Source organism: Trifolium pratense, linkage group LG5 (assembly GCF_020283565.1).
Source record: "Trifolium pratense cultivar HEN17-A07 linkage group LG5, ARS_RC_1.1, whole genome shotgun sequence".
Taxonomy (NCBI): Eukaryota; Viridiplantae; Streptophyta; class Magnoliopsida; order Fabales; family Fabaceae; genus Trifolium; species Trifolium pratense.
Genome location: NC_060063.1, coordinates 51,074,350 through 51,093,680, shown reverse-complemented (window position 1 = coordinate 51,093,680; position 19,331 = coordinate 51,074,350). Strand labels below are relative to the sequence as shown.

Below are 19,331 nucleotides of genomic sequence, written 5' to 3'. Positions count from 1 at the left end.
GTTGTCCTCCGTTTCCAGCAGTAATTATTTGGTTTTCGCTATTGTCGCTTTGTTTGGTTCAAATTTCGTTTGAAAGGGCCTTTTTGTTTGTTGTTTGTGTTGCAGCAAGTTGTCGGTTAGTGCATATGTTACCGTGTTCGTCGTTCCACAAGAGATGAAATCAATTTTGTCAAGCTCATCTCTAGTTTGTTTTGATGTTTACGGCATTTTACACATCTAGTTTTTTTTTTTTGCAATTTGGTTCCGGGCTCCACATTGGGTTTGCGATATTGTGCTTTGGTGTATATTTGTCTTGCTAGCATTTGTTTTATCTACAAGTATTTTTATACTATGATTTATTATTCTACAATTTGTATTGTTTTATTAATGTATAAAATTCTAATTTTATCTCATCAACGTTAATTATATTCGTGTATATTTATGGGAATCAAAATGATGAAGTGTGTAAGTATGATGCCATAGTGTAGAAAGTATATATCATATTTGTTAGAGTTTCTCATTTGGGAGGCAACTCAATGCTATTAAAATAATGAATGTCTCACTATCACTCAAGGATTAGCCCTAAAGTGGTCATCTGCAGAAGATTCTTCTTCAATCTCAACAAGCTTAGCCTTAAGAGCTTTAGGAGAAGTCTTTGTTGGTTGTAAAGCCACTGACTTAAACTTCTTCTGAGTTGCTGCATCAGCGTTTAGAACCATCTCATGGCTTCTGAGATTACTGATCAGAACCTCAAGGCTCATATTCTTGAGATTTTGAGCTTCCTCAATAACAGTTATCTTAGGTCTCCACACTAGAGGTAAGCTTCTTATAATCTTCTGAACATGGCCATAGGTAGTGTAACTCCTTTGTGAACATGGTTTCAATATCTTCATCTTTTTCCATGGTATAGAGTTCATATTGTTTTATCAGGAGACTTGCTTTTGCTTCTTGTACCTTTTCATTTCCATCATAAGTAGCACATAGAGAATCAAAGATAGATTAGGCGCTTGATTTATCTCCTATGTACATAATCTTCATGTTTGATAGCTCCAACAATTATATCCTTCACTTTATGATGATTCATGTAAATCTTCATATCAGCAGTAGAGAGTAACTTTCTATCAGTAATAGATAGTCTTCCATTTTCATTCAAGTTTTGAAAAGTTACTCCTAGCTCAACAAGATCCCATAACTCATGATCAATGTCAGTAATATGATTGTAGAGTCTTTCCTTCCACCATTCAAAAGCAGAAGCATCACCATTAAAGATAGGTGATTTTCTACCACTATATTTTAGAGTGATGTGGAGTGGAATTCATACTGTCATAGTTGAATGGCACAACTTTAGATGCTCTAGCAGCTGGTGTTTCATCAGATCCAAACATGATGTGTTTTCAAGATCTTTACCGTGTCACTGTTAAGTGAAAGTAATAGACCAGATCTCTAGATACCAATTGAAAGTGTGAAAACACAAGAAGGGGGTTGAATTGTGTTTTAAGATAAACTAAAACTTTTTCAACTTTAAGCTTGATTCTTGAATGCAGCGGACAACACAACACAATATCAAGGGTAAAAAGATCAAGGGAGAGAGAAAAGACACAAACAATTTATACTGGTTCCTCTCACAAACCGAGAGTAGTCCAGTCCCCTTGCACTTCCAAGGGATTTCCACTATAATCACGCAAGATTACAAATGCTCAAGCACACAGTGAGAGACTTGAAGTAACAATGTTTGTCACAAGAAAGGGGGGTTTGAATTATGACCCTTTAAAATTTTAACTGCAAATCAATTTAAGCACAACACACACTATGACAGTAAATGGTTAGACTAACTGGAGAACGTTCTCCTGGAATATAAGTGCAGTAAAACGAGTTAGTGTTTGCACAAATAAAAAGAGTAAGGGAAGAGAGAATCACACAAAGAATTTATCCTGGTTCACCCCTTAATAGTATGGGCTACTCCAGTCCCCACTTGCGTGAGATTATCCACTATAATCTAGACCAAGATTACAGAAACTTCCCTTTGATCTAAGCCCAGATCAAAGACCCTTTATGATCTAAACCAAGATCACAAAGTACCCAGCTATAACCAGCTGCTCTACCTTTACAAGGTAACCTCAATCAATTATACCCAATTGACTTAAGAGAATCCTAAGGATTTTTCAATGATTTCTTTGGATCTAAGCTTATACACCTAACCGGATGTGAAGCATACAAATTGATACACTCAAAGTACTCTACAAATATATGATCCTAGATTTCTAAAGAGCTTTAGAGTAAGAGTGAAAAGGAGAGCTTGATTGCTTGAGATGGAATGTATTAGATTGCTTTGTGTGCTTCAAGTTCTTGCTCTTCCAATTAAACCAACGTGTTATTTATAGATGGAGATGCTCCTTTGTTGCTTGGACATCACACATATACGTTGTGAGTGAAGAACTAGCCGTTGTGAGAGAAACAAAACAGCCCATGTGATTTTGTCTTTGAGATGCTCCAGGAGATCATTCTTCTAATGGTCTCTGACTGTCACATTGTACTTGTTGGTCAGAAATATTCTTTAACCAACTGTCAATGAGTTGTCTCTGAGTGTATATCCTTTGCAAATGTATTTCCCATGTGAGAAAATAAGATTTGAATTCCTTTGGATAAGATTGCCACCTAAGTGCAGAAACCTGGGAGATCATTCTCCAGGACGTTGGAGACCATTCTCTGAAATGGTGTGGATAAGGTCCAACGAAAATAGAGTTGTTGCAAGTTGTTGCAAGTTGTCAAACAGCTGTAAACTCTTCATCAAAGGCATAGAGTAGCAACTGTTCACTTGTCCTTCAAAGGACACATGAATAGTGAAATGAGTACTCTTTTATGGGAGAGTGTAGCCACCCATGTCATAAACTTGTACTTGGATCAGATGTGAAGCTTCCTTGCAAGCTATATGTACTTGTTGTTGAGTTCTCATTGGTCTAGATTAACTTCTTTAATGATGTTCTTGGAGAACATAAAGCCTTGTTGCAAGATGTGAAGTTATTATTCCTTAAAGAAGCTTATTCGAGTAAGCTCAAGAACCAAAATCAATTCCTTGCCTTAAATGACTTATTTGCACTGTTATGATCCTTTAATAAGTCCAACTTAAAAGTTCATTCTTGTCTTGTACCAAGTTGACTTGAATAAGTGCTTATGCTTTTGAACACGTGAGTCTGGAGACCAATCTGAGATCATTCTTTGAGGCAGATTTGTCTAAAACGTGTTTGATTCTTTTCTTATGAGTGAAACAAGGTTAATTTAATCCATTGCATATGTTCTTAAATTAAATCACTCAAGAGCACTTGTTAGATCACAAAATGATCAGAATCAAATTAAAATTTAATTAAGGGTTGTTATCTTTAAAACATCAAAATAGGATTTTGTCTCAACAAGACTTCTACACAATGCTCAAGCACCTAGCAAGAGACTTCTCAACAATGCTCAAACACTAAGCAATATACTTCTAAATCTTAAAGGTAACTAAAGCTTGTTGTGATAATACAAAGCACAATTTAAACCTTAGAGCTAAAATACAATGAGTTGATACAGACTTCAAAGTATTTTTTATGTGAATGAGATTCAAAGGTTCAAAACTTGAGTGCTTGTAATATCAAAGTGAGTGTGCAAATGATTGAGAACGTATTCGTTAATTTGTCTTCACAAATGAGTGTTGTATATATAGACAAGTGATACGCTTCGTTGTAAATGACCGTTGTACAAAGATGATGTAGCCAGCTGAGTTGGACTGAGCAGTTTGGTGGTGAAAACAACATGTCACACAAAAGTGGTAATGAGTTTCCACTACTTTGTTTCTTGAGAATGTGTATGTACCAAACAGAGAAACAAATACAGTTTGACTCTAACGCTCCTCCAAACTAAGAATAGGGTTGATAAGCTTGATTTTCCTTTTATTTTCCTTTTGCCAAATCAGAGAAAGATCCTTTTAGCTTAATCCCAACGTTCTCTGAAAACATTTGGCATGAGAGTTAACGCATTATGTGTTGGTCATCTTCTGATGGCTTCTTGCTTCTGAAGGACACAAGCCTCTGACGTGCGTTTGTCTCTGATAGATGCTTGCTTCAGAGTCTTCTGAATGGAAAAGAGCCTCTTGATTCATCTTTGCTTCTGAAGACCTTTCAGAACTTGTTTCTTTTCTTAAGAACTTAAAAGTTATAAGAATTTGCTTATAAGATCCTACACACTTAAAGTAAATATTAGTACTACCAATTACGCATTTAATACTTATTGTTATCATCAAAACTTATAGATTATACTTGGGGCTTTAGAACCAATTTTGTTCCAACATCTAAATCCTACCCCCAAACCGCAGATACTGAATTTAATGGTCTCATATAGGTTGGTTGAATTGTCTTTAGGTTTGGGCCTATTAGCCTGTTGTCACGGGATCAGCTAATTCCTATGGGTTCATTATATAATTTGATCAAGATTTAGAACAAAGCATTAAAACAAGACAATTATAGATAATAACAAATAACAATTGAATATCAAACCAAATTACATGTCCCAAGCATTTATAAGGGAGTTCATCTACTCGACTTAACCTAGAAAAATTAAATTACAAAGACAATTAATAGAAAAGAACCTTATTCCCTCGGAGTTCCTTAGCCCTCTTTGCCTCCTCCTTAGAGTTCTCCTAACTCTGCATGGAGCTTTGAATATTGGAATAGCTCTAAATATTTATGAATGAATAATTGTGAAGGAGTAGGACTCTATTTATTGTTTTTTTTGGGCTTTTCCATCGTGTTCATCGCACACATCGGGGCCACGATAGATCCCATCGTGCCACGATGAATATATTTGTTACAGATTTTCTTCGTTTTAAACCGCCTTTCTCATCGTGCTGCGATGGCTCATCGTGTGGTACGATGAATTTGTCAATTTCTTCCATTTTTATGTTTTTTCCACTTTTCTTGCTTCTTGGCCAATTAACTTCATTTCTCTAGGTTTTTGCTTGCATTTGGTCTTTAATTTCTATTAATATTACTAAAAACTACCCTAAAATAATACTAAAAACATCGTATAATTTACTGTCATTAACCACCTAAACCTTTTCGCCACCAGAAGATAGAGAAAAGGAGTAAGATGATCACCTTGTTTAAGACCACGTTGAACATTAATCTTTTAAGTAGTGATAGGGTCACACCCTTTAACACCCTCCTTTAAACACACCCTTTAACAAGTGGTTTCTTCTCCACAAGCTGCTTCGGCTTTCCATATCTATGATGACAGTTAGTCATTTGCTAATTTTAATTTCAATTTTAGTTTTTTTTAATTAGTTTTTAGTAGTAATTCATGGTCAAAGAGAAGAATATTTGAAGAAATTGACATATAAAAGAATTTGAAGACTAAAGACCAAAAGAAGAAAAGACATGGAAAAAATTCTATGTTTTGAGACATAACTTTGCCCAGCATTCTCTGTTTATTTCGCGTCGCGGAAAAACTTTCATAGGGGCACAATTTTATGTTCCCACATGCATGTGAGATCTGCACACGCCACCTAGGGACACGCGTGACATCATCAACTTTAGTATCTCCTAAACCACGTGTCATCAAGTTTTTGGCGCCGTTGCCGGGGATTGTTGATTAATTTTGACAAGGCAATTTATTTTACTTAGGATTTTTTTTTCTTGTTATTTTCATTTTATTCTTGTATATATAAAATTTTCTCTTTATGTCTTCTTTAGTTTGTTTTGCTACTGAAAATTTTCTCCAAGGTTTGTAGCAATGAAATGGATTGATAATAGATTGGTTGACAGTGAAGAAATAGGTATCATTTGTTATCAACTATGTTTACTATCTTATGAGCAAGAGAGGCTGGATGCAAGGATTTCAAGATTGAAGGCGAGAAGTGACTTTTGCGGGGAGAATAATCACAATGACTATTGTGAGAAAACTTGTTTAAAGGAAAAAGAACATCAAGAGATTAAGGTTGATTTCAACTCTCAACTCGAAAAGATTTTGGATGAATTTTTGAGGTCAAATCAAGGTTCATTTAATCGATTTGAAATTGAATGTGGTAATCTTGTTGAAAAGGCAAATAAGTGTGAGAAGTTGGTTGAGATGGAGATGAAACATCATGCCATTGTGGTAGAAGAAGAAAATTCGAAAAACAAAAATAATGGCATGAAAGAGAATTCAAGAGTGGAGAATGTTGATCTCTATGCGACATATGAGTCTCCACCAATGGAAAGTAAAAAGAAATGTCACTTGAAAAAGGAGCATTATTCTTCTCTAAAGTGGAAGAGCACATATTACCAAGGCTTGACTGTTAGAGGATGGGAGCACTTGACTCTTTATGTCAAGTTCATGGAATTCCTACCAAACAAGAGGAAAGAGAAGGATGATGTGTTCTTTTTGTTGGTGTAAGCCCTAGAGGCCAATTATTTATAATTGCATAATAAATGTATTGAATAATTTACTTATCAAATAAAAGGTTTTTCTTTATTAATTTTATATATGTTAAAATGATAAAGTCCCTAGAATAGTCAGTTCATTTATGGAACGTTAAGTATGACTTAATCGTGAGATTCCATTGAATATAAGAACACTATTCTTAAACATATCCATAGTCAAGCTTTATTGTGAAATGGGATAACGTTAAAGCATAAAGACTATTATGTTGGTAGACTGATGATCATATCTCACTGATCATGGATAATGAGTTATCAAGTCTTCACATAGATATAAATGTTAAGGGTAACTTTATATCGGATTGACCCACCATGAGAATACTACATAGAATGTTATGAAATGTCATAAGTTTTCTCATAGTGATAAAAGGTGTATTCCACCCTTCGACCTGAAACCACTATGTACCCTAGATGCAGGAGTGTAATACCTTGTTGCCATTCAAACGTTATCCGTAACTGGATAATTATAAAGTTGGTTGATGGGTATCTCACGAATCATGCTGAGGGACATGAGTGACCTAGATAGAATTTGTCCCTCCTACATAACGGGAGATATGTCTATGGGCCCAATATTGAACTAGACAAGGATGACATACTATGCCTTGTGTTCAATATAGACATGAGGACAAAAGGGTAATTGTGCACAAGATATTTATCACGGAAAGGTTAGTCAGATCACGTGACATTCCTGTGACTTGGGTAACAGTGATGTGTTGCTAGATACCGCTCACTGTTTATAATATTACGATTAATATTATTGCCAACGTCATAAGAACCTACAGGGTCACACACATAAGGACAGTTAAGAAGGGAAAAATAAGTAAGACTTATTGTGGGGGTGCAGTTAGTGAAAAACGGTTATTGGGCTTGAGAAGCCCAATTTCGTGTAAACTAAAGACCTCATAAGAAACTCTATAAATAGAGCCTTATGAAGTTCAGTAGTTACGTTTTTGAAACCCTAACTAAGTTTAGAAAAATTCTGAATTTCTCTAAACCCTAAACCGCACAAAATTCCCTCAGCCTTCATCCAAGAACAGCTAGCACTGTGAGATCGAAGGTTCCTGTTCGTGTGGACTAAGTGGAGGTGCTGCAAGTGCGGTGCTTGTGATCAAGAAAGGCGACCACAACTTTGTTCTACAAAGGTAATATTCTAGACCTGATCATGCTCATTCACAAGAATCCATTGATGGGAAATTTTAATTTAAAATTCCGCTGCGTTTATAAAAGTGTTTTATGAAACGATTTCCCAACACTTTTTGTCATATATGCCACCCTAACGATTGGTGATGAGTCAAGCTAATGACTGTAAAGAAGCGCTTAATGGGAGACAACCCATCAGATATGTTTTTATTTTTTTTCGGTCTTTAATTTTTCAAAAAAAAAAAAAAAGAGTCAGTCATGGTTGTTGTTTGCTGACAATCCCCTATGTTTCATCCTTATGTTACTTTGTTTATTATCAAGTTGAATGTTTTTATGTCTTTTCAGAATTGTCAGTGTGTTAACACCTGAATTTGCATTATGAAAATCTCTTAGACTTGCACATAAAAGAATAACAGACGTGTGACTGCTCATGAAAGTGCGATGATTAAAGAGACAAAGAGATGAATAGGAAAGATGGAGTTTTGCACGGTGTACTAGTTCAACTTTCAGATACCTCAGCTGGTGAGCATATTGAGCCAAATAAATTCCACGGTATACTTTTTCTTTCACATCTTATGAGTGTATCCATGCTTTGTATATTTTCTAGAACTTGCGATTATTCTCTACTTTTGATTGGTTTTACATTTTCACACATAGAGGCACATTTGTTTGGTACTCTGAGCCTTTTCAAGCTACCCTGTTTATTATTTATCCGTTGCTAAACCATTTTGAGCCAAAAAAAAAAATTCCCTTTTCTTTCGGTGACATACCAAATTATAAGCCTTTTAGACCTGAAATTTTTTATCTGTTTGCCCTCCTTGGAGTTAGGTAGAAGCTTTAAATTTTCTTGTCATGACATCATTTTAAGTTTGGGGTTGCTTCTGGAATTAGCATAATCTTAAGTTTGGGGTAGAGGTACTAGAGAACTTGAAAAAAAAGAAAAAAAAAAGAGAATAATAAAGACTCACAAAAATAATGGAGTTTCTTAGAAAAAAAATAAAGAGTCATTAAACATGAAAAATATTGGCATCTTCAAAAAGAAAGAAAAAAAATTGAAGGATAAGTTCTCTAAGTACCTAATTAACAATGAATTGAGTCCCAATATTGGTAATTTTTCAACAAGAAATAGTAGTGGATACCTAACTCCAATTTAGCCTACTTTTCCCAAAATTATCCCACCATTTACCCAAGCCAAGTTATAACCCTTAAGACCTCAAAAATGTGTGTGATGTATTTACTTTGATTGACGTTTAGAATTTTTTCAAGCTTATGGTAAAATAACATTTGCATGTTGATGGAGTGAATACCTTGTCAAATTGAGTGAAATGGTGAGTGAGAGATAATGTTGAACTTTGGACATCGTGTGGAACGGTCATTGGACTTAATCTGATTGAAGTCTTAGAAGCCAGAGTGTTGATTGAGCAGAATCACTGAAGTTAAGACCGGTGGTTCTATTGCCGGATGAAGAGAATAAGGTTTATGAGATTTTTATCATTCAAATTAATCTATCTCTCCATTACCACCATATGTGTGCGACGATGACAGTGGGAATTTGCAAGAAGACAACTGATAAGGGAACAACTTGATAATTAGATAAAAATAAAGAGACGGATGGAAATAGAGTAGTGATTAGCCAAGTGAAGACCACAAAGTCAGCGTGTTGCCTAAGCAAAAAAACAGACTCATCGTACCAACGTTGGGATTATCATAGCCAAGATGATACCAACGTTGGGATTATCGTAGCCACGATGATACCAACGTTGGGATTATCGTGGCCACGATGGGCTACGATGGATATGATGAAAAACCTCAAAACCGCTAAAAAAAACTATAAATAGAGCTCCCCTCCTTCACAATTATTCATTCAGAAGTTCATAGAACTATAAGCCTCTAAGGAGCAAAGGAGGAGGGGCAAGGAGGGCTAAGGATCTCTCAAGGGAAGGAGACTCTCCCCCATCATAGGGAGACGAAACTTCCTCCGCAAGGAAGCGAGGTTATTTTTATGCATGTTTTCTTTGTTGTTCAATATGCTTAATAGTAGCTAAGTACCTTTAGGTTAGGTCGAGTAGATGAACTACCTTATGAATGCTTGAGACATGTAATTTGGTTCGAAAAAGATTATATTCAATTGTTATTCAGTTATTATCTACTATTGTCTTGTTTTAATGCTTTGTTCTTAATATTGATCACATTATAGAACGAACCCATATGAATTAGTTGATCCTGTGACAACAGACTAATAAGCCCGAACCTAAAGACAATACAACCAACCAATATGAGACCATTAAATTCAGTATTTGTGGTTGGGGGTAGGATTAAGAATCACACATAGTTAAATTCTGCATGATTACGGTTAGACAAACAAGGTAGGATAACAAGTGACAACTTGCTAAAAGTAGAAAACGTGACAAACAAGGGGACACTACCAGCGGTTGACTATACTTTCTTCAGTTGCAATAGGATAAGGAATGGTAGCACTGAACTTATCTAATAGAAATTAATCGTCAGAAGAATAAATAAATAGTAAAGTAGGTATAACGCCAGTTACCCAACAAGAATAAGGGAGGAATTCGAAAACACTTAACCTACTTTTATCATCTTGAACTATGATGACAGTCAATTATATGATGTTTTTAGTACTATTTTAGAGTAGTTTTAGTAGCAATTGAAGACCAAAAGCAAGCAAAAACCTAGAGAAATGAAGTTACTTGGCCAAGAAGCAAGAAAAGTGGAAAAAACATCAAAAAAGGGCAAAAAAGAAAGAAATTGAAGAATTCATCGCACCACGATGAGGACTATCGCAACACGATTTGAAGGCGGTTAAAAAAATAAAACAAATAAATTCATCGTAGCGCGATGGATCGCATCGTGGCCACGATGAGCAGATTTGCAAGCCATCGTGGGTACGATGCGCACGATGGAAAAACCCAAATCCACGAAAAAACTATAAATAGAGCTTTCCTCCTTCACAATTATTCATTCAAAAATAACTCAACAATAGTGATAGCTCAAGTAGAGTTAGGAGAACTCTAAGGACGAGGCAAGGAGGGCCAAGGAACTCCGAGGCAACAAGGTTCCTTTCTTTTATTGTCTTTGTAATTTTATTTTCCTAAGTTAGGTCAAGTAGATGAACTCCTTTATGTATGCTTGAGTTGAGACATGTAATTTGGTTCGAACAAGTTTATATTTGTTTGTTATTCGGTTATTTTCTATAATTGTCTTGCTTTAATTCTTTGTTCTTAATCTTGATCACGTTATAGAACAAACCCATAGGAATTAGCTGATATCGTGACAACAGACTAATAGGCCTGAATCTAAAGACAAATCAACCGACCAACATGAGACCATTAAATTCAGTACCCGAGGAAGGGGGTAGGATTAAGATTTACGCTTAGTTAAATTCTGCATGTTTAGGGTTAATCAATCAAGGTAGAGAGAACTTGTCAAACGTTGAACTTGTAAAGGTAAGGACACCTTTTTAAAGGCTGAACTTGTTAAAGGTGAGGATACTATAAAACCAGGGGAAACCTATCAACCGTTGATTAAACTTTATTCAAATTGCAATAGAAATAAGGAAAGGTAAAACTGAACTTGTTTTAATAGAAATTAATCAGTCGGATAATAACTAATAATGAAGTAAAGTATAACGTCGGTTACCAAACAGGAATAAGGGAGGAATTTGAAACACTTAACCACCTCGTGTGTCTACTCACACACCTATCTATTTTAATTGCTATTTATTTCTCTGTCATTTAAATTATTGTTCTTTACTTTTTATTTGCAAAACTCTGTCAAACCAACAAAGCGAATGCAAACCAATTTACCTTCTAAATTCCTAAGCGAAACTAGTAATTTTGGCACAATCTCTTATCACTTTATTACATGGTAGGGATTCTGTGCACTTGCAGAAAACGACCATCAAACTCTTAGAAAGTTTAAAAATGTATGTATCGAAATCAATATTACTCAGAAATTGTGATTTTCGTTGGTTGAAAAAATGTTTTACTTGGCATGATATACTTTCCTGAGAATGATAGAAGTTTATTTACCAACTCAAATAAATAATATAGATAGATATGTAATACAAGCTTCAATATTAATTCCAATCCTTTTACATCCAAAAAGGAAACGAGATATTCTCTTATTTTACACATAAAATAACTCAAACCTTGAAAACCTCTTACATGTCACTCTTAAGAGAAGTTGTTGCATTGAAGGTACCATCCGCAATTTTTCTTTCTCCTCCAAATCCAAATGGGTACTTCTTTTGTTTATTGGGATAAAACACTCCAAAATGTTTCTCCAATTCAGGACTCTTTTGATTCTCATCAAACATAGCAAAAATATAAGTGTCTACAGCCCAAGGCCTTCTTGGAGTACCCTTACCAACATGACGAATCAAATTATCGAGGTAAATACGCGCATTATCATATGAAGTACCAGCCCCTCCGTCCGAGGGCCAACCGGTCTCAGATACAACAATATTCACCCAACCAATCCCGGTGTTATCTAAGGCTGCAAACACTGAATCCAACATAGCATCAAACAAATTTTGGTACCCATATTGACCATCTTGTACCATAACATTCGGGGAGGTAAAAAGAGCATAAGGAAGTGATATGTCACGCGGGTTACCTGCATAACTAAAATAGGGATAAATATTGACAAGTAACGGTGCACCTGCATATACCAAGTACCCTATAATAGGGTCTAGGTATGACCTCACATCACCCCTGAAAGAACCTTTAGATGGTGGGAAAGAGGTTCCAATAAGGGTTGTGTCAATAGCAGTTGAAACCTTGATTTGATCATGAAGACCTTGTGCTCTTATTGCTTGATATATGTTTTGGGTGGCAGGTAAAACATATTGGGCTGACCCTCCAACTGGACTCACTTCATTACCGACTGCAATTATCTTGAATTTCACACTAGGCCAAAAATTCAATACATTTTTTTGTACCCATTGACGTGCATTATCAGCATTTGTAGCTAAGCTTTGAAGATCAGAATTTGGCACACCAAGAAGGACTTCAATGCCTGAATTTCTTAATGCATTTAGAGCATTTTGATTAGGATCATATAGTCTCATTCTCTTGATGTTATTTGCTTTATAGAGGTCTATTACTTCATTTGCTGGTGGTAAATTGTTTCCCATCATACCATAACATACGCCTATTTGAGCATCTGGTACAATAAAAAGGCATGTTAACTATATTTTCATGCTAAATTCTTCGGTACACATTTTATTTAATGTGTACCGATACATTTGCTGATGTGGACAATTGTGATAAGTTCATAAATGATGCTTATTAATTTTTTTATATTAAATATTATTTGTAGACCTATTAAATACACGTTAGTAGTGTACTGATACATGTCTAAATAAGATGTGTACCGAAGTGTTCACTTATTTTCAGAGTCAATATATTTTCTTACGCAAATTATATAGAGATATATATTCTAATAATCAATATTAGGGTTTGAAAATCTCCATGGACATAATTAAGTTCGTAAAAACATTTCAATACGTAAAAATTGAAATTCTAAACTTGAAATTCTCTGCTTATTCACGTCATTGTCAACGTGTCACCTATGTACTAGTAATGATATTTTAAATATATTAAATGTCACATGTATGATTTTTTACGGTGTCAATCAATTGTAAGTTGTACTCCATAACAATTAAATTATTAAAATTGTTTGACTTCAATCTCTACCATAACATACGCCTATTTGAGCATCTGGTACAATAAAAAGGCATGTTAAGTATATTTTCAAAGTAAATTTTTCGATACACATTTTATTTACATGAACATGATAAGTTTTTCTTATAAGAGATCATCATGATTAATTTAACACGAATCTACTCAACCATATGCTATAATTGAGTCGTATTAAGCAATGTATATATAGTATATAATCAAATTATAGAAAACCGGCCACCATCACTGATTAAGATTGAAAATTAATTAATCATGAAATTTTGTTGATAGGATATTTTGTAATATCCGCTAGCAATCTGAATGATAATGCCCCGATCAACTTGCTATTAAAGAAAGAAAAGAAAAAAAAATTTGTTATTTCTTAGAAATGGGTATTGTGCCTAATTCAACCCTACAAATCCGGCTTGTAAGGTGATGATTGCCTCTAGTATATAAACACATGTTCAAGTCATCTCGCAATCGATGTGGGACTCTTATTAAAGAAAACAATAAAAAAATAAAAGAAAAACAAACGAAAAGAGAAATAAAACATTGATAGTAAAATGGAAGAAAAAGTGAGCTTAGCTCAGTTGACAGAGACATTGCATTATATATATGTAGGGAGTTTGATGTCAAATCACGGTCATCCCATTTATTCATCTTATGGATAAAATTTCTAATTACGGTTACTTGACGAAAAAAATGGAAGAATAAAAAAGTAAACAGTCCGATATTGCAGGATTTAGTTTAATATGTATCCATAATTCAATTTTTTTTTTGTTTTGATAAATTAAGAGCCTATAGATATCGAGGTTGAGATACCACTTATATCAGCATGTCAGCTGCACAATACCCGCTTGACGAGTGCTCCCCCGCACATGTCATTGAATATTTTTATATTGGTTTTAAAACACATTCAAATTTTAAAAATATGTATGTGTAAATTTTTGTTAATTACACCGTCAATAAGTTATAATCGGAAAATTATTAAAAATATTTAATCATATTATTTCTAAAGTCGCACATATTGTGATTTTGCATGAACAATATACAAATTAAACTCAAGTATTCAAGTTTCTAAATGGTAAGATCTTACTAATATATAGGCATATATGACTAACTAACAAATAAATTTATTGAAAAAATCAAATAAATTAAATTCTTATAAAACTAATGAAAATGGTAGAAAATTATCATCTCTATAGAGGAGACCAAACCTGCCATGGGAATAAGGTTTATTGTGAATAATCCCAATAGAAATAGTGGAGTGGCCAAAGAGAACCTCTTGGTTCTAGCAATGAAAGAAGCCATGTTGCAAAATAAAATATACACTATAAATTATGAATGAAAGAAGGATTTTGCCCTACAAGGCATTGGATTGACATCTCATACAAATGATGTGTATATATATACATCTTGATGACCATACTTCACAATTAATTTGTATTATTTTATATATAATTAATCTAAATAAAATATATTCAGCAGCCTTAGGCTTCCACCTAAAAAAATTCAATGCTTATCTTTTTTTGTCGGTTTATTAGGCAAGTCATCATTTTTGTTTTCTAACTTAGATTGGCAAAAAGTCTCCCACTTTTACTTTGTCTATAAAGACTGTTAACTTCAAAATGAAATCCCTATTCGTTGCTATAGTGTGTATCATAAATCCTTTGGAAGGAAAATCTTTTATGTTTAAATACACTTTTTTTTAAAGGACTTAAATACACTTTTAGTATTCAATTTATGCTAAAATACACTTTTAGTATTTAATTTTTAAAAAACAAATTTTTGGTCCTCGATTTAATTATTTTTTGAATTAGGATCCTTTTCTTATATGTTTTTTTTTTAGTTTGATAAAAAAAAAATGTTTTTTTAGGTTATTTTTTATGTAGTCTATTTATTTATGCGATGTAGTTTATTTATTTATGACGTAATAATGATTATTAGACCATATTGAATATTCATAGACTAGAAAAAATTCGAGTCTAAGTTCGATTCTTGATGGAAATTATCTTGATCAGATTTTATTTACTTTGTGATCGTACTCTAAATCACAGGGATATCTCTTTTCCTAAAAACATAACAAACATCGTCACATCATAAGTGAATATGTCAATAATTAAAACATGATCTAAAAATGAGAACATAATTACCAAAATTCCAAAAATATAATAAAATGTGGTATAGCAAACTGGTTTTCAGAATAGAGACCAAAACTTTATTTTTTTTTAAAAAAAAGGGAGGACGAAAATGTATCTAAGTGTTTTTTTTTATTTGCTTAATACATTATAAAAGAAACTTAATCACTTAACCAAAAAAAAAAGAAAAAAAGAAACTTAATCACTTAAAATTTAGTAAAAGTAAACTATTCTATATTATAAATTAAGTTTTTACATAATAATCCATGAATATCCGTCGTGTTATTAAAGAAAACACCAAACAAATCTACCAACCCTACAATATGTACAACTATAAGAAGATCAAGTTTATAGAAGTTAAATCGAAGGTCACAATCACAAGAGTTTTGTCGTTTCGATACAACTCATACATACAAGGACCAACACTTATACATGACTTGTGCTGAGTTGCGATTTTTTAGTTGTACCCTGAGAAGCATGACACCTCTATGATTGAGCGTGTCACGGTGTTCGACACGTGTCGTTTTCCGACACTCGTATGACACTCGTACGACACGTGTCTGATAGGTCAGATCGGTGTCCAAAAAAAGTCAATTTTTTCTTAACTTTGACACTCCTTTGATCGGTGTCCGACACATGTAAGAGACTCACACGAGACGTGTCGGACAAGTGTCCCAAAAAAATTGTTTTTTCTTTACGTATGGTCTCCTTACGCACATATCAGACATATCTACAAGAGTTAAAGATGCGTCGAAACAACAATATTGATCAATGAGGAATTAAAGACATTGCATTTTGATTACAGTAACTTGAGTTTTTTCGATAGTAGATAGATAAATAAAAGTAAAATATTATTATATCTTGTTTTAAAACTTTTTTTAAGAAATAACTTGCTCAACTTAGATTTACATGTATATATTTTGATTTTCAACTTATATCTTTTATAAATATGTAGCGGTGTCAGTGTCATATATTTTTCACAATAACGGTGTCGCCGTGTCCATGTCGTGTCGCGGTGTCCGTGTCGGAGTCCGTGCTTCATAGGTTGTACCTTCTTTTGTCTATTTTCTTCCACAGTTCTAATTATTTTTATATTTATCGATCTCTTTTATCGCGTGGTTGTAATAACTCCTAAAATATTTCTTATACTTTTTTATTCCTTTTATCTAATATATTTTTGTCATTTAAAAAGAAAACAAGTAAATTTAAAGTAGGACGATCAAAATATAAAATTTGATGACTCGAATAAAATTTAAATTTAAAGTAAAGTAATTTATATTTGGATTCTAGAAATAAGTTACGTGTAAACTCGTGTAATTTTTTTTTTAGACATTTTAAAACACATAAAATTCTTTATTAAATTAACCTAACTGTTAATATTTCTTTTTAAATTGATAGTAAGATCAATGCTTAAATTTTGTTGAGATAATATTAATTTTTTTATTTTTATTTTTTATATATGGACAAAATAATAAATTATTAAAAAATTCATATACATGAAATGAAAAATGAAGGATCAAAGTTCGAACCCATACCCCCTTAAATATACATGTAATATTGACTTTACGGCCTATATTGCCATAGGAGTTTTAGGTAGAAAATCAACTCATTGCATTTGAATGCATGCACTTAGAAAGTGCTTCCAATGTAAGCATGATACATTTTCAAAATAATTAGTCTAAGTTTATCGTATATCAACTACATCTACATGGTATAATTATTTAGGGGTCCACATTGCCAAATAATTCCATGAAAGGTGGTTTTTCATTTTTCTTTCTTCTTTATTTTTGAAAAGTTGTACGATAAACTTAGAAAGAAAAATAAAGAAGAAAGTATAACAAATATTTTATTGTTCAACTTGGATTATATGGGGACCTAAGGTTGAGTAATTACTGAAGCATGCAGGCATGTAATCAATGATTTTATGGTCATTTAATAAATATTAGACGGTTTAAATTTTAACATGAAAATTTTACATCAAATAAAAAAGTGTCTAAAAACCAAAAAAAAAGTCTTAAGATTTATAACATCAAATTTTGATCGAACGATATAGAAATACTGAATGCATCTCGAATGCATATGTAACCCGATTCCGATGTATGGTATGTATTAAGAGAAAAATTGAATATACGCATAAAGTAAGTGTAAACATCTAATAAAAATCAAGATTTTGACATTTTTTAAATGTAGTTGTAAAATGAGTTTAAGTGGCAATACATTGAATTGTTATTAGATATGTCAATTTAAAATGGTTTTTCCCCAATGATGCTTGTTCTCCATTATACTCTATAATAATTTTGTAAATTAATATACAAATTTAATGAAATGATATTTTTTTTGGTATTAATCTTCTGATTCTTAGAAGAATGAGATTTTAGTAATCCAGAGTTTGATTGTAAAGTAAGTAAAACTGACCAAGAATTATTTCCACCATTGATCGAAATCGAATTCTCTAGAACGATTCATCGTAGAGAGAGCACATTAACCCCACTTAAGCCCAATTATTTGGTGTAAATGATATTTCTTGTCGCATACATGTTGAAATTCAGGTGAGTGATTAATTTCTGATGTTTAAAAATAGCTTAAACAAATGATATATAAGAAACACGACCCATTTATTCAATATCTTAAAATTGAAATATGATGTTAAAGTCTCTCTCGGGTGACAATTTTGTGTAATTATTTTCATATATATATATATATATATATATATATATATATATATATATATATATATATATATATATATAGTCAGGATCCGTTGACACCAACTAGTTTGACACCAAATGTTACACCTCTCAATAACGTTTTAACCGATATAAATTTTATAAAATCCACCGTTGGATTGAAAGTTTACATCATATAGATCATTTGTGTAAAATTTCAAACAAATCCAAAATCATTTGATATGCTATTGAGACACATAAAGATTAACGGCATTTAAAAAAATACAAAAACCGTTAATTTTGATGTATCTCAATAACATATCAAATGATTTTGGATTTATTTGAAATTTTACACAAATGATCTATATGATGTAAATCCAACGGTGGATTTTATAAAATTTATATCGGTTAAAACGTTATTGAGAGGTGTAACATTTGGTGTCAAACTAGTTGGTGTCAACGGATCCTGACTCATATATATATATATATATATATATATAAATGTCCCCACAAACATAAAATAAAAACAATGATATTATACTAAGCCACTAGTTTTTCGATTGAATCATAAAATTATATGCAAGTGCTCTGAATGATGCCACCGGCGGCTGCATGGTGCAAGTGACTTGAAGAAGTGATCATGTGGGAATTAGAAAAACAAATGAACAAAAAAAATCAATGTATAAACAAATTAGAGGATGTCTTTGTGGACTTATGGCATAACTTTGAAAATGATAATGACTAGCAATAAAAAATGGAGGGAGAAATTAAAGTGATAGGAATTAGGATTAAATATATATTTTTATTAAATATTTCAATAAGATAATACTTATAGGTCATGTATAAGAAATATACTCCATCTAGTCCTATATATACAAAAAACTTTATTTTTTAGATTCATTAAAAAACTAATGTATCTAAAGTAGATTATTGTCTAGATACATCAATTCTATAATAGATATGTTTTTATATATAGGAAAACTTTTCTTATATATAGAGTATAGATTAATAGATATGTTCTATCAGTGCATCCAATGCACCTAAGTAGTAACCATAGCCATTTTTTAGATTACAACCGATCATATATGACCCTTACACGCACACACTCACAGAAATATTGTTATGCCACGAAGTTATTGGTGAACCAATTTAATTTAATTATTTTTTTTAAGGCATAGAGATGTTGAAATTGAATATTTATTAAATAATGAGTGATGTATATTTATGCGATCCATTCAGAAACATAAATAGATTGTT

General features: G+C 32.7%; 1 protein-coding gene across 1 annotated transcript; it reads right to left on the bottom strand.

Annotated features, from left to right (window-relative positions):
- Positions 1–11,588: 11,588 nt before the first annotated feature.
- On the bottom strand, positions 11,589–14,654 carry LOC123885431 (glucan endo-1,3-beta-glucosidase). The gene is made up of 2 exons (XM_045934714.1): positions 14,488–14,654; positions 11,589–12,752 (listed from the first exon to the last, which is right to left on the bottom strand). Exons 1-2 carry the CDS (start codon positions 14,579–14,581, stop codon positions 11,749–11,751), a joined length of 1,098 nt encoding a protein of 365 aa, XP_045790670.1. The 5' UTR covers positions 14,582–14,654; the 3' UTR covers positions 11,589–11,748.
- Between the last annotated feature and the right edge of the window lie 4,677 nt (positions 14,655–19,331).

Bases quoted from the DNA above. Each gene is read 5' to 3' on its own strand.
- LOC123885431 (XM_045934714.1), bottom strand. From the start codon at position 14,581: ATGGCTTCTTTCATTGCTAGAACCAAGAGGTTCTCTTTGGCCACTCCA. The intron at 12,753-14,487 runs GTTTGGTCTCCT...TTATTGTACCAG, and splicing joins AAACCTTATTCCCATGGCAG to ATGCTCAAATAGGCGTATGT.